Here is a 15,177-nt window from a genome sequence, read left to right as displayed (position 1 = left end):
ATATATATATATACACACATGCATATATATATATATATATATATATATATATATATATATATATATATATATATATATGTATATACATAGAGAGAGAGATACATGGATATATATATATATATATATGAAAACACACACACACACACACACACACACACACACACACACACACACACACACACACACACACAACTGTCAACATCTGTTTAGTTGGGAAATATGCCCTTTCCCAGACACTGTGGAATCTCAGAGTCAGTCATGGGAGCTAGAAATGTTTTATGCAATTTTCTCTTTGAAAGTACTAAGATTTTTGCTCAGCTCATGCACAGCAGTTTACTGACAATTGCAAAGTTGATCTTTTGTGGTCGACATTGTAAACTTTGATATTTAGGTCATTAGCTCTTTATCAGTAAATATATATATATATATATATATATATATATGTATGTGTGTGTGTGTGTGTGTGTGTGTGTGTGTGTGTGTGTGTGTGTGTGTGTGTGTGTGTGTGTGTGTGTGTAGGGAATATGGCTGTAATAGCTGTTTGCAACATCATAAAACAAAAACATGTCAAACAACATTACATTCAACTGACACTTGAAATGAATGACAGTTTCATATAAAACTTAACAAAATGCATCATTTGCAAAGGTTGTCATTCAACACAAAAATATATAATTCACAACTGTTCATGTAGAAGTTTTGAAAAAAGCTTAGCAATTCACTGAATTCCCCAGATAAGAGACAGCAGACAAAACATTAAACAGCATTACAATCTCTTAATAATGACATACAATTCATTTATAAACCTAATATTCCTGAGAAGATGATTGCTACTACAGAACCTGTTAGTCTAGCAATGTTTTTTTAATGACATATGAACATTGATTTGCGTTTGTCTGCCTAGCATTTGCAGCTGTATTCCTTATTCTTGTGCTAAGAGGTTGAGGGTTATGATAAATGGTAGCATGCATTTATTTATTTTTCTATTTTATTTCTTATATTTTGTTGCATTTTTAGAAAAAAATGTTCTAAACAAGGATATTTTCACGTTGAAAGAAGTATGCTGGGATCATTCATTCTTAGGGTAAGTTTCACAGATTAATAACTCTGATGATATTGTATAGCAATCTGTTCATGATAGTTACCCAATACTGAGGCATTGCAAAAGGGGTGGCAGGTCTGATCCTGGAAATCAGAATTGTTTTGGCATGTGGCATCAACAGCCGATAATTAGATCACAGCTGCCTAACGTTTGTAAAGCTATTCAAAAGGTCTATCACCTTATAGGATATAGGTATGAGAGATGGGAGGCAGGAAAGGATGTCTGGAGTGCACATTTAAGGGGAGAGACAAGGCTATGTGCAGAACAGGAAAGGTACTGCTACAAAGAGGTAGGGAGCATTTATTGATGACAGTGAGGCCTGCAAAACAAATAACACTGAAGTCTTTGATGACTTGACAGATAAAACACACATTGCACATGACACATACTGTATGTAGGAGGCTGAAAAAGGAAAATCTTTGATATCAAGGATGGTTGAGAGATCTGTGCTACAGGTATGCTCTATAGTGCACTGGGAGATAATTGACCAGAAAGATTAGAGATACATTTTTTCTATACATTTTGAGAAATGATTGACAGAAAAAGGGAGATATCTTTTCATGTTTTTGCCAGCATATATCTACATCTTCTTATGCCTCAATGAATACAGTGGCTGAATCAGTTTCAGTTGCCCATTTGTAATTAAAGCCAATTGGGTCTTGACTTACTATTCAGTAACAAGTGTGGGCTGGTACAAATTGTTTTTATACAGTTTTATAATTGCAATCCAAAACTGCTTGATTGGGAACAACTTAGTGGCACCCAGTTGAAAGAAGAAAAGAACTGAAATATCTTTGACCAAAATGAAGAAAAGAAGTCCAGTCCAGTCAGAAACAAAAACATAATCAACATAAGTACTGATGAATATATTAGAATCTATAACAAGCATGCTGTTGCAACTTGCACATTAAATAATCAACACATATTTAGGGAAGAGTTTTGATAAATCTGAAGGCAGTTACTTAGCACTTAGTAACAGATAAGACATCTTTGCTCATTGGACTATCACAACAACAGTATAGGGTCATAGGAAGTTATATAATGAGCATGCTCAAAAATAAGCACACCGTGTCATTAATCTTACTTCATATAATTTGCAACAGCAGCCAAGCAAACAAAAATATCACAACATGCACATATAAGCATAATGTTTCTTGTTATGTTTTAGACACACACTGTTCTTGATCGTATAATAAAAAAAGAAAACTAGTCCTCATATCCAGATTTTAGTAAAAGAAAAGTGAAACATATTATTAAATTTAAGGCCTTTGAGAAGAGCCAGTTATCTGTCACATACCGTCTATACATTGTGTTGTTCGGCATACTCCATTATCAAGTTTGTATTTTCCTTTGCACTTCAAACACATGTCAGAATCCATACAGAGCTCACAGTTATGAATGCAGGCTTCACAGGTGTATCTTCCTCTGTCTTGAAAGAATCCTCTAGGACAGTGAAGTCTGCAGTAACCTTGATGAAGAAAACGTACATATCCATCTTCATCTGAAGAAAAAAAAAAGATGAGCTTTAATATTAAAATATGAAAGTTTTGAGTACAGTTAGGGCAGTAAGAAAATAGTCTAATGTGGCAAACCTTTACACAGCAGACGTATTGTGTTTGTAGGCATGCATTATTTAATAAAAAGGAACCCATTCTAAGGTGCTATAAAGTAAATGTATGAGTCATTTCTTAACAGCTTGGGTTATTTTATTTTAAGTTCAATATATCATGCCAGATGCAAGATAGATGAAAAGGCAACAGTTTCATTGTAAATTTAGATCTAAAATATCAGAGGTCCATACCAGCCAACAATCATCCAAATATCTACACTCTCTCTCTCTCTGTCTCTCTTTATATACATATATATATATACATATATATATATATATATATATATATATATATATATATATATATATATATATATATATGGGTCCCCTTCAGTTGATCGAATGTTTACAAGTTCGAATCTCATATGGCCGAGACCATATGTTCAAAGTTGTAAAAGTTCAATCGGACTGAATGGAGATCTCTGTACAGAGCGGAAAGGGAAGATTTCCCATTTCCGCAATGTAGTGCGATCTCGGACTTAGTATAGACTTGCTATAGACATTTAGTTTTGTATTTTTTTATTTTATGTGTTTTTACTTCAGTGTTCAAACCTTTACGAGTTCGAACATATGGTCTCGGCCATATGTGGTTCGACTTGTAAAAGTTCGATCTACTGAAGTATATATATATATATATATATATATATATATATATATATATATATATATATATATATATATATGGTGTAGAGAAAGATGTTATTGCTGGCATCATAAATCAATAAGACTTCAACATAACCCATAAACAGGTCAGTATAAATGGAGGCAAAAGAAACCCCCAGGGCTGTTCCCTTGACCTACAGAAACAGTCCCATTGAAATAACCAAGGATCAAAGTACATATACAATCCAGCAAACAGGAACATCACCAGAAAAGTATAGGGATGCCACTTTATTAAAACACTCGTCTGATGTAAGAGAACCAGTAGACAGTTTTGGCGTGACCATGCCTTCTTCTGTACAAATCTGCACCCACAATGAAACATAACCACCATTTAAAGTTAAAGAGGCAAAATAATGACAATAGGCAACAGAAAAATAAAACGGTTTTAACAATGTTCATTTAGTCCTAGAGAAAACATAAGCCTCAGTGTAACAATACAATATCTTTCATTTCTAGCTAATAGATTCTGTCAATGAAATTTATCAAGTGAAAGTTGTAAATTTTTTTAATCCCTAAAAAATCTAAAATCAGCCCCTACATGTTTCAATTAATGTTTGTAAAGTGAATGTGTACCTGTACAGTATTTTATATCACTTAAATGTTCATTAATACAAATTTTAAAACATCTTGATGTTTTCCTATATAAAATGCTGAACAAGAGCGTACTGATAAATAAATAAATAATCGACCCAGAATCATAGGTTTTTAACAGACTAAAGTTAAAGATGCAACTAGTGTTTGCTGACAAAACTTCCCTAGACTAGTACAGATAAAGACAAAACAACCAGTGTCAACAAGGCAAACAACCCTTTAATATGTGACTGTCAATATTCCTTTGTTGAAACTTTGTATGCAGAACTCTATGCCTATGGGCCGGATTCTGTAAAGATCATGGAATCTGACACATTACGCCAATATCAGTACTAGAGATGCAGATAAGAATGTAATATGCAAATGGGCCACAGTGAACTTAGAATACCTTGGCACACAAGAAAGTATCTTAGTAGCAATAGCGCACTTAACCTAACCGCAAGTAATGAAAAATTGCTTTAAGAATGATGCATTAACAACGTTGCACAAAGATTATCACAATTCAAGCATCCTGACAGTTTTAAATACATATCTGTAGCAGAATCTCTCCAGTATAAGCTTAAAGACAACTATGGAATATAAGTAACTATTATTATAAAAAATGTTAACTATCTCGATGCAAGCTGCATGGCATTTGTAATACATATCTTCAGCAATCTGTCCAGTAAGGTTAGAGATAACTACGGATATCCCCATAATTCATGTACTAATAAAGTATACTTGCTTACTTGCAAGCTGCATGCCATTTATAATACATGTCTTCAGCAATTTGTCTAATAAGGTTAGAGACAACTACAAACATCTCAGTATGTCATGTACCAGTAAAATATGTTTGATTGCACTTATGGAGTCCAATGGAATCCATAAAATTTCTAATAAAAATATTAATAATGGTGAAGGGCAATCATGGCCCCATGACCACACCTAACATTAGCTAACAAAGGGTGCGGGACCTGTGTGGGGAACACAAGTTAATGCACACACCCAAGGAAAGTAGGAGATAATAAAGAAGATGTTAGATATGGGTGAAGAAGCGGGACGCACAAGAAGGATGTTTGAGTAAGAAAATCTGTGGCATAGTCAGAGAGGCATGTGCATTTTTATTTATTTCTTTTTTTATGGGAATAGACCCCATTTATTTATTTTTTTTAATAATAGAAGTAAACATAAAGTTAGGGAAAGAAGAGGAGAAGGCCATCACAGCAGGTATGCCCATAGAACAAGTATCACAACACATGGCAGACAAAGGTTGGAAAAAACAGGAAGGACAGGGAAGTTACACAGATGGCACACTGCACAGAACAGGCAATGGAAACTTATCAAACATCATTGGGATGTATACCAGCCATGGTGAAATGTAATAAAACCAAGTAACATCACAGATTAACAAATGCAGATCTAACAAAGCTAGATAACTCCTGCACAGGACAGAATCAAATCTCTGAAGATGCGTGTGAAAGGCAAACAGCCAATCACAGTGCCAAACAGCAATATTGCAGCAAAGTAGCACAATGGCTGCTAAATACACAATTATGTTTACAAAACACAAACAAATGTGTAATTGAATTCATATATATGACATGCGTATGTCATATTAAAGGCAACACATAGGTGTAATCATCATGACATGTAATATTTACAAAAATATAACATTACACCTTAAAAAGTATATCAAGTTGTACACAAGGATTTCAACAATGTACACTGGTTAAAACACAAGTATAACAAGAACAAGAATGTACTGCAAGCAGTAGCCAGCAACTTATTTGCAGATGCCCTGCATCTGCAAAATGGTCATACATTTGGCAATGTTCACCATTTCAACAGCATAATACATGTCAATGGTCAATAACTGTAACAAAGGCAAACATACGTGCAAACTATAATATGGAAATATGAAGGTGAACAACTTGGGCCAAAATCAAGGAAAAGTAGCACAAGGTAAGTTGACACACTGCAAATGCATGTGTACAGCACACACAGTGCTGAAGAAGCCAAACCAAAGTACATTTAATCAAATGCAAAATGTATGTCACATAATTAGAATGATTGCTGATGTCCACAGAAAGGGCCATGTATAAATCTCACAAGCATAGTAATTTGCAATAATGTAACATAAACATGCATAGGTAAGCAAACTAAGAATTTCAAGCACATATGCACATACCATCATGCAAATGTTAAATAAACAATTGCAGGTGTATGCCATGCACCCTGCTCATTACTGAGCAGAGGACACTGCTATGAGCATTATTACAGCACATCAGTGGTAAGTCAGTAAATGCCCACATGTCAAAGATACAATTATGTGTCACTATGGATCAGACTATTTGCAGAGACATGTACAATCAGTTAATGTGTACAGCTATTTGTGGAAGGTGTGAACTTATGTGAATCAGTAATGGATGTGGAAATGTAACATACAGCAAACACAGCATAGGATCATAGGAAGTTACTAGGCTAATGGACCTAGGGCACTTACGAGCCTAACCAAATTCTTACCCTTTAGTTCCATGATCAGAACCTATTGCCCCTGTCCAAGAGGGATACAGGTGGAAACCTCAGGGTGAATTTATGGTCACTCATCCCGTCATCCAGATTGCAACATAATGTACTGTTACAGAATAAACTATTTATAGCACTGTTTATACATGAATGCTACGTTGGTGTTTGATGCAGTCAGAAAAGGAGGACTGCTCATAGCTATGACATCCCTAGATATGATCCCACATGGTATCAGCATTGCCAATGCATGGCACATAACATCACATCATGCCATTAGGACATCATGACAACTATCATCCAAAACACATGGGAAATCACATGTCCTTCTATTGCACATACATGATATGGCAATGCGCAAATCCAGACTATACTACAGTAGTAGTGCTGGACTGTGGACAACATGGTGTCCTCTTGGTCCAGTTGGGTGCACAGAACATTGCAGCCTTCTGGAAAATATAGTATAAATACAAAACTGGAAAAAATGTTCACCGAGGTTCCACTCAGTTCACGGGTAGCAATATCTCACCTGTAAATATATCAAAATCAATATTTAAAAGTGACACTTATGTCATGTTATCAGATCATTGGAAGATAGCAACACGTGTCACACATGGCACCATTTATTGATACCTATTGGGTACACTATGCAGTGCACCTAGGTATTAAGCCAAATTTAGAAAATTTATGCTGGGAAGTGCACAAATGGTATTCCAAAACCTTGAATTTTAATGAACCTCATTATTTACATATGGTGCAAATGTTACTTAAAGATGGGTGCACATTAGGTGCTCTTACGTTCAGTGATACCTGAGTTATGGGTAGTTGATAAGGTAAATTGGAACCAGTTATCATTTCTGTTTTGTGAAATATTACATCTGTTTATTTATTTTTATTGAAAATGTGTTGTAACTTACTGTAGTGATGGTTGATTGACCTTTATGCATGTAGATATTGCCATTTTCATTAAGGACATGCAGTAATTTCCCATATGCAGTTGTATAGACAGATTTACATGGCAAAAGTGAACAGTACATCACTACAGATTTACAGATCATCTCTATGTTTTATGGGTAATTCTGTATACTCTCTGGTGTAAGTACAGAAACCCGCAGATTCTGACATTACTATGTTCTTTTTCTGTTAAGGATATTTCTTCATTGATGTTTCTTAACAAAAGTCTTATAATTACTGGCTCAATGTGCAAAGGATTCGTACTCTCTGTGGACTGCTTACTGATTCTGAAGTTTTCTGATGCATTCTGTAAGTTGCTCAGTTGTTAGTCTGTGTAATATTTCAATGTGAAATGCATGAAGACTCCTCTGGAATGATACTGCTGTCTTTGGACCACTGTTTAACAGATATGTAGTGTAAGGGGTACTAATCCCACAGACAGCCTCTAAAGTTACCATGCTATGTTGATTTTATAACTGTTATGCATGCAAGCATTGTCGTTACATTTTATGTTGCATTAGTATTTGTCACAGGCCGTGTTTTATAGACTTTTGCATCACACAGGGATGCGTACTGTTTATGGTGACATACAAGGTCCACATAATCATCGGCATAACTGGGCTCCCACAGGATCATGTGCATATCACTGTCTTTTAAATGGTAAACTGTCCTAGGGCTAGCAATTTCTTCCCACAGGAAAATGATATCATACTAGATGCTCTGAGACAACATAGACAGAGACTCCTTGGATGTGTAGGCAATACATCATGGGCATTCAAAATATCCAATTAGCTAAAACCCCTGATGTTGATATGGATCATTTGTATACATCCCATGTGCCTCTGATACAAGAGGTTTGGGAGGTCACTCATTGGAAGTTCTAGCTTTGCTAGAGAGTTTTCATTTTGTTTTTACTGATTGGTTTTTCAGTGACCTTCTCACTCATTGTTTTAGTTTGTTGTTTGGGATATTTTTGCAGTGACCCTAATAATAATGGACATCAGCTGGGTATAACAGCCCTGTGTTTCTAATGCTTAGTCAAACACTCTGCTTGTGCTGTGCTGAGGAGGTCATAAGGCTGAAATATGCATATCCACATTGGCTTTATTGGCCTGAAATTGTCCATTAAAATGATGAAATGAGTTATGGGCATTCAGAATCGCCATTTAGCTGAAACACCTGATGTTCATAAGGATCATTTGCATATATCCCATGTACCTCTGATGCAAGAGGTTTGGGAGGTCACTCATAGGAAGTTCAAGCTTTGCTGGAGTTTTCATTTTCTTTTTACTGACTGGATTTTCAGTGACCTTCTCACTCATTGTTTTAGTTTGTTGTTTAGGAAATGTTTGCAGTGACCCTAATGATAATGGACATTAGCTGGGTATAACAGCCCTGTGTTTCTAATGCTTAGTCAAACACTTTGCTTGTGCTGTGCTGAGGAGGTCATAACAAGGCCGAAATATGCATATCCACAGCTAGAGGGGGTTGGCTTTATTAGCCTGAAATTGTCCATTAAAACGATGAAACAAGTCATGGGCATTCAGAATTTCCAATTAGCTGAAACACCTGATGTTCATAAGGATCATTTGCATATATCGTATGTGCCTCTGATACAAGAGGTTTGGGAGGTCATTCATTGGAAGTTCTGACTTTGCTGGAGTTTTCATTTTGTTTTACTGATTGGTTTTTCAGTGACCTTCTCAATCATTGTTTGAGAAATGAAGTATGGAACTACATCAGCAACATCATTAATGCGGTTGGACATTGCAAGACATTCCATTAGGCCTGCTGACTATGCTGCTCGGATATGATCCTTAATGCAGCCAACAGGTGCTGACAGTATGCGAGATCGAGGGTTGCCACAGGTGGTGAACCACCATTGACTACCTGATGACATCAACATATTTCTACCTGTCTGCATACAGCAAGAGAGGAGCAAGCAATACATACCCAGGGGTGGGACTGAAGCTGGAGTTCAAGGCTGAACATGCATATCTTACTTTTCATGAGATGGCTGTCTACAGAATAAATCATTGCATATTGCTGTTGCATGCATATTCATGTATTGTCATTTTTTGATTTACAGCAGCAGAACTGAACCGTGCACACAGATATCTACACAAGTGATGACTAGCGTAAGTGTAATGACATATTTTTATACCAGTACAGTACAGTACAGAAAGAACAGTGTAGCCAACATGTGTAATGCTATCAGAATTAATACTCACAGGTCCAAATACTTCTGGACAGCACCAGGGAAGGGTAGATGAGTGTCTCCATACTGTATTACTGTGTCCACTATCTGTTATTTTCCTCAGCCTCATGTCATGGCACTGCTGTTTACTGTCATATTGAAATTTCCCTAGCATTGTACACTACAGGTGCATCCAGTGGGGCACAAGCCATGCACGTGCAAGTACAGACCAGTTATGTTACTGCAACAGGTTCATAGTTTCCAGCAATGTCACTGTTTTTTTACACAAGGACATTTGGCCAACAGGTGCAACATCCATCACATGAGTATCTGCATCCCCTATTACTGTGTTGCATGTGTCATGCTGTCAGTATTCTGTTGCCTGTATTTATGACTGTGTTGTCTTTCTCTTTTCTTTCCCAGTGCAGGATCTGCAGTGCAACACACAAACGCACAACACTGGGAGTCTGTCAGTGGTATTTTATTAACTATTTTTCATACATGGCATTGCTGTTACTCTTGTTCTTGTCTTCCATTAATACTGTGTCCTTCTACCCACTCCTAGGCCAGACTGTGTCATCGTCAAGTGCACAAACAAGTGGTATGTCTATGTAAAAATTATTGTGTGTTTTAATGCTGTTCAAATGGCTCATGCTGGCAATGAAGTGATTAATAATGCTGACTTTTTCCATATAATAGTTGACTTTCATCCCTCTTCTACTGCACTGTCTTCCCAGGAGGACTTGCCAGGTATGTGTTTTGTTTGTATTCATCAAATATGCCATGTACGTTGGCTATGTAATCTAGTTGTCTCCTCCCTGTTATGCAAATTCTGTAACCCATACACTGAAAAGACCTCATGGTAAGTCATTATCATCTGTAACATTTCAATGAGATCTTTGTGTCATATGTCTTTAATGGGGTCTACCTGATAAGAACGACAACACAAAACAATGACAATGAGATAACTGAAATGAGAAGGCCAACAAAGCAAATACCCGACAAGTGGAAATCCCCACACCCAAAACACTGACAGTCAAAAACATTGCCAAATCTATGTAGAGCATACTGTATATAGGAGTGAGACAAATGTAACCGGTTAGAATACGTTATGAAAGTTCTCTGCCAGTTATGTAAGTATGAATAATGGTGAGATACATTGCCTGCTGTACCTGACCATTATAACGGATCATTCTACAAAGTGAAAAGACATCTACGATGATCCCAAAAGCAAATTAAAGGAACGCACAGGCAGTATGTACCATAAGTCTTGCAGGCATTAGTAATCACATTTTCAAAAGCCTCATAATAGCCCTCATGAAATCCATGGGTGTATAATACTCCCTACTAAGTAATACTGAAACTGCTGGTGTCTAGTTATTAGTTTTCTCTTCTTCGGAGAGGGTACGCAGCCTGTCGACATTCGAATTCTGAGCTCATCCACCCGGTCTTGTTCCCATACTAATGTGAGTAACAGATATCACAGGTTGGTTCCTCTGTCTCCTAGGAGACATTTCAGCCTCCTATGCCATGTCTCCACTGTGTTCTGGGTTTGAGGGAGACACAACTCATTGAGATCACTAACATTCCAAAATGGAATCAGAAAGAGTGGCGGGAATCTCATTGTAGTAATAGTTCTAGTGTGAAAATGTCTCCTCCTACCATATATATACCAGTCAGAAAAGTATTTCAGGATTTTTTTACCCTCTGTGGGGAAGGTTGCACGTAATTCGTTAAATGTCACTTGCACTTCATCTTCCTTTAAGAATGCCAATGCGGCTAGTGATTTCACGGCCAGTTGGAATTCCTGTGAATTGTTATACACTGATGCTAGACCTAATGATTGAACTTTACGCTAGATATTCTGGCCAAAGTGAAATAAGCAGCCCTTTGAATGTGCATCAGGAATGTTTAGCCTAATACCCTTGAGTGCACCTATTTCGAAATCACAAAGAACAAATCTCAATTGCACATCAAATCCGTTAGTTGTCAACAAGTAGAATATACTATGCCACAAGTAATTATAAGCTTTTAGTTTCTTTTTTGACATTAGGGCATAGAGTAGAGGTACAAGTTTGCTATGTGTGCCGTACTTGATCAATGCGTGGATGCTATATAACTGTTGAATGGTTACACCCTTTGCAAAGAATGTACCATCCATGAGCCAGATTGTAGCATGGCTCAAGTCATGCAAATTATCCACCGTGGTAAACACTACAACAGTGGTGTCAGTAGCAGGGTCTGATATTGCTTTCTGTATGAAATTACTGGACTTTAGCGGGAACTTGGTGAAGTCTATATTTAATAGGGTCAAATCATCTCTTGTACTGATTCCACATTACTGACATCTAATCCTGTTCTGTTGTTGTAATAGGGCCCATCTATGGGGAACAGAGTGTATCGTATCTAGGGATATTGATGCTAGTGCATCTTCAGATATTAGACAAGGTGTGTCTCTGCTTAAGTTAGCTCTACTTTTGAGGTCACTGCACACCATGTATCTCTGAAGTTCACCACAATCCGCAGCATGGTTGTGGGCTACTGACTTTACCAGATTATCGCCATCTGGCATTAGGGAGGTTACAGCTCTGCCTCTACAAACGTCAGGGATTTTGTATTTGCATGCCCAATACCTCTTGCTGTGTCGCGTTCTTTCTAGGTGGTACAGTTACGAGTCTATGACTAGCATATCCTTCCAATTTTGTGATTTTTACTGTTGTATATATATTTCCTAACTGTCCTGGAGCTACTTTGTCAGTATTCACCATTGTATCTGCGGTGCATAGCACAGTCCTGATCGGGTGAGGTGCACTTTTTAGGATACAGCATTGTTATCATTGGCGGTTGAATGTAATTAGTTATTAGCACCTGCTGTAATGTCAGTTGTTGTGTATGGATGGTACTACTATGCTTGTAATGCTTCCGTGGTGATTATTCATGTGGTTGAGAGCATGTTTTGTTTACTGCCGGGAATGTTCTTTGTCGGGCATTTCAACTTTCAGGTTTTTGCACTTTCTTTCTTGTGATGTCGGTTATTTAGTTGTCAGTGTTTTGAGCTTTCGACCTTATTAGGTAGATCCCTTTAATGATATCCAACATATGGTCTTCATCTGTGTCATCTATCTCTTCTTTTAGTACATCAACTATTAGCCTGTCCACTGATCCTGGAGTGGAATCTGATGTGTCTCTGTATGATAGCATGGACCTGGTACACAGGACAGTTATGTGCCAATATAGTCCAGACAAGATGGTGACAGAAGTGTGGATGCAGCTATAGCCTCAGATGTGGAGGGAAACTGGTCTAGCCATTCTGACAATGAGGAGGACATCTGATGGTGAACAGGATGAGCCTGGTGAACAACCACCTCAAGATTAAACAGCTGCTGATGTTGACAGTTACCCACAGCACATTAATACTGGCTGTCACAATATATGTAGGCATGCAGATGGTGTGCATGGCCAGGTGTCAGAGGTGTCCACCTACTCCTACAGCTAAATGCATGTTCCCAGGAATGTCATGATTTAGACATCTGTACATCTGCCCATGCCACAGATCATCTTGCACACTAGCTGCATGTACTGCATGAAGGACAGGAGTGCAGGCACAGTGAATTAATTACTTCATTGGCTGCTCAAAATGAAATGATGCTGTTTGTGTCATGGTCAGTAGAAACCCTTGCCTCTAAAGTATTACAGCAGTGCCATAGTACAAGCAGAGTTATGCATGCTGTGGCTGTGCTTAGCTGATTGCCACATGGGAGAGGTAGGCCACATCTCAGGAGAACCAACCTTGCCCATCAAACATCAGTGTTTATGCTCCAATATGCGCACACTTCCAGTGCTGACCCATCTAATGTGGTCCCACCAGTTATGACTAGATACTCAAGTAGCAGTCATGCTCTGTCACCCATCAGTCTCCTCTGTGGAGCAACCTTAACTAAGTGCTTCTGTATATAACAGGGGCAGAGCAGACCACAGTGTGAGCTGTCAGCTTAGACACCCTAGACTGCATTACAGTGAGTACAAAACTTTAATAAACAAAGCTTACTCCATTTATTACATTACTTTATCCATACTTTACAATGATATCTGGTCTGTGATATTACAAGTTCTGTATTATGCACTGTGTGTCTCTTATTGCTTGTATACAGGGATAGAACAATCTGAGTCTGTATGCATACCTGTGTCAGTTGTGCCTTGAGATGATGATCCCTAGCGTGACAGATTTGCATATGTTCATAATGATATATGTTATGATTATGGAACTATGTCTGACACACAGTGTGTATGTCTAGTGGTAATTTCCATTAGATGCAATCTGTGCTGCTGTGATGTGACATCTAAACATAAAAGTTTAATCTGTGTACTCATGTACATGTGGCTTGCATGACTCAGAGTTCTGGGTTAGACACTGCCATGTTGCCTGGGTCTGTACTTGTGGTCACACCATACATTGTTTATGTCCCTATCTTTTCCCCCCTATGTCTTCCTGCTCCTCCTCCTCTCATACTTGTGGTATATACTCTTCAGACATCTGGGGTTCTTGAGGTAGTTCACCCACACCTGCAGCTGGAAGACCACCATGTGGTCTAGTTTAGCATGTTGTGCAGTATGGGGCACACCATCATCATGTGTGTTGCCATCTCAGGTGTGTGCATCCTCTAGATATATCCACATATCTGAACCTAGCTTTCAGTACACCAAACACACACTCAGTGGTGTTTCTGGTTGTTGCATGTGCTCTGCTGTAGACCTCTACTGCAGGGTTGGATGGTTCAGGGTATGGGGCTTTAGCAACAGCTGAAGTAGATAACCACAGTCACCTGTTGTGGGGAAAAAAACATTTGGTCAGCATGAATAGTGATGAGAGGGATATCTTTAGCATATCCTAGCTGTGTTCCTGTACTTACCTAGTAGAAGTCCCTCAGGTAGTTCACCTGACTGGAATGCAGCCCTCAGCTCACTTTCCCTCCATATGGCAGAATTGTGGACACTTCCATGGTGAATTGTCATGATGTTTGTTAAGCTGCCATCTGCTACACACACAGACGTGCAGTTCAGGGATGGCTACCCCTTTCTGTTTATGTATCCATCTGCTTCAGGACATACTGGTGTCTTGATAGGTATGTATGTGCAATGAACTGCACCAAGTACATGTGGAAGTTAAAAATGCTGTAAAACTGGTGCATTACAGTTCTCCAGTCCATTGGGGTGGATGGAAAGTGGATGTACTAATCCACATTGCTGCCTGGAACTTTACCAGGATACGGCTGGCAGTTGTCTCTGACACTCTCACGGCATCCCACATGTGTCTCTGGAATGCCCCAAAATGCAAGTGCAGTCAGGCTGAGACAATTTGTTTTAAGGGGATAGTTTTTCTTTGCAGAGTAAGCACAGATATGTGTGAGGCACATAAGTTACAGACAGTCATTGCCAATTGCCTGTCTAACCAGTACCTGTCAATTATTTGCTGCTCTGACAACTGGTTTAGTTGTAGCCTTGCTTTGATTCTACCTGGCTGTTGTCTATGGAGCACAGCCACACCCTCATTTATAGCTT

At 38.2% G+C, this 15,177-nt stretch overlaps 1 protein-coding gene across 1 annotated transcript in view; it reads right to left on the bottom strand.

Moving 5' to 3' along the window:
- Positions 1-2,391: 2,391 nt before the first annotated feature.
- LOC122807572 (proprotein convertase subtilisin/kexin type 5-like) overlaps positions 2,392-15,177 on the bottom strand; it is a 58,667-nt gene continuing 45,881 nt past the window's right edge. The window contains exon 2 of the mRNA XM_044078485.1: positions 2,392-2,603. Coding sequence (XP_043934420.1) covers positions 2,392-2,603 — 212 coding nt within the window. The remainder of the gene's footprint in view (positions 2,604-15,177) is intronic.

The sequence above is a fragment of the Protopterus annectens genome, chromosome 7.part1, assembly GCF_019279795.1.
Source record: "Protopterus annectens isolate FY-2018-M chromosome 7.part1, PAN1.0, whole genome shotgun sequence".
Lineage (NCBI taxonomy): Eukaryota > Metazoa > Chordata > Ceratodontiformes > Protopteridae > Protopterus > Protopterus annectens.
This window is presented reverse-complemented; position numbering and strand designations above follow the sequence as displayed.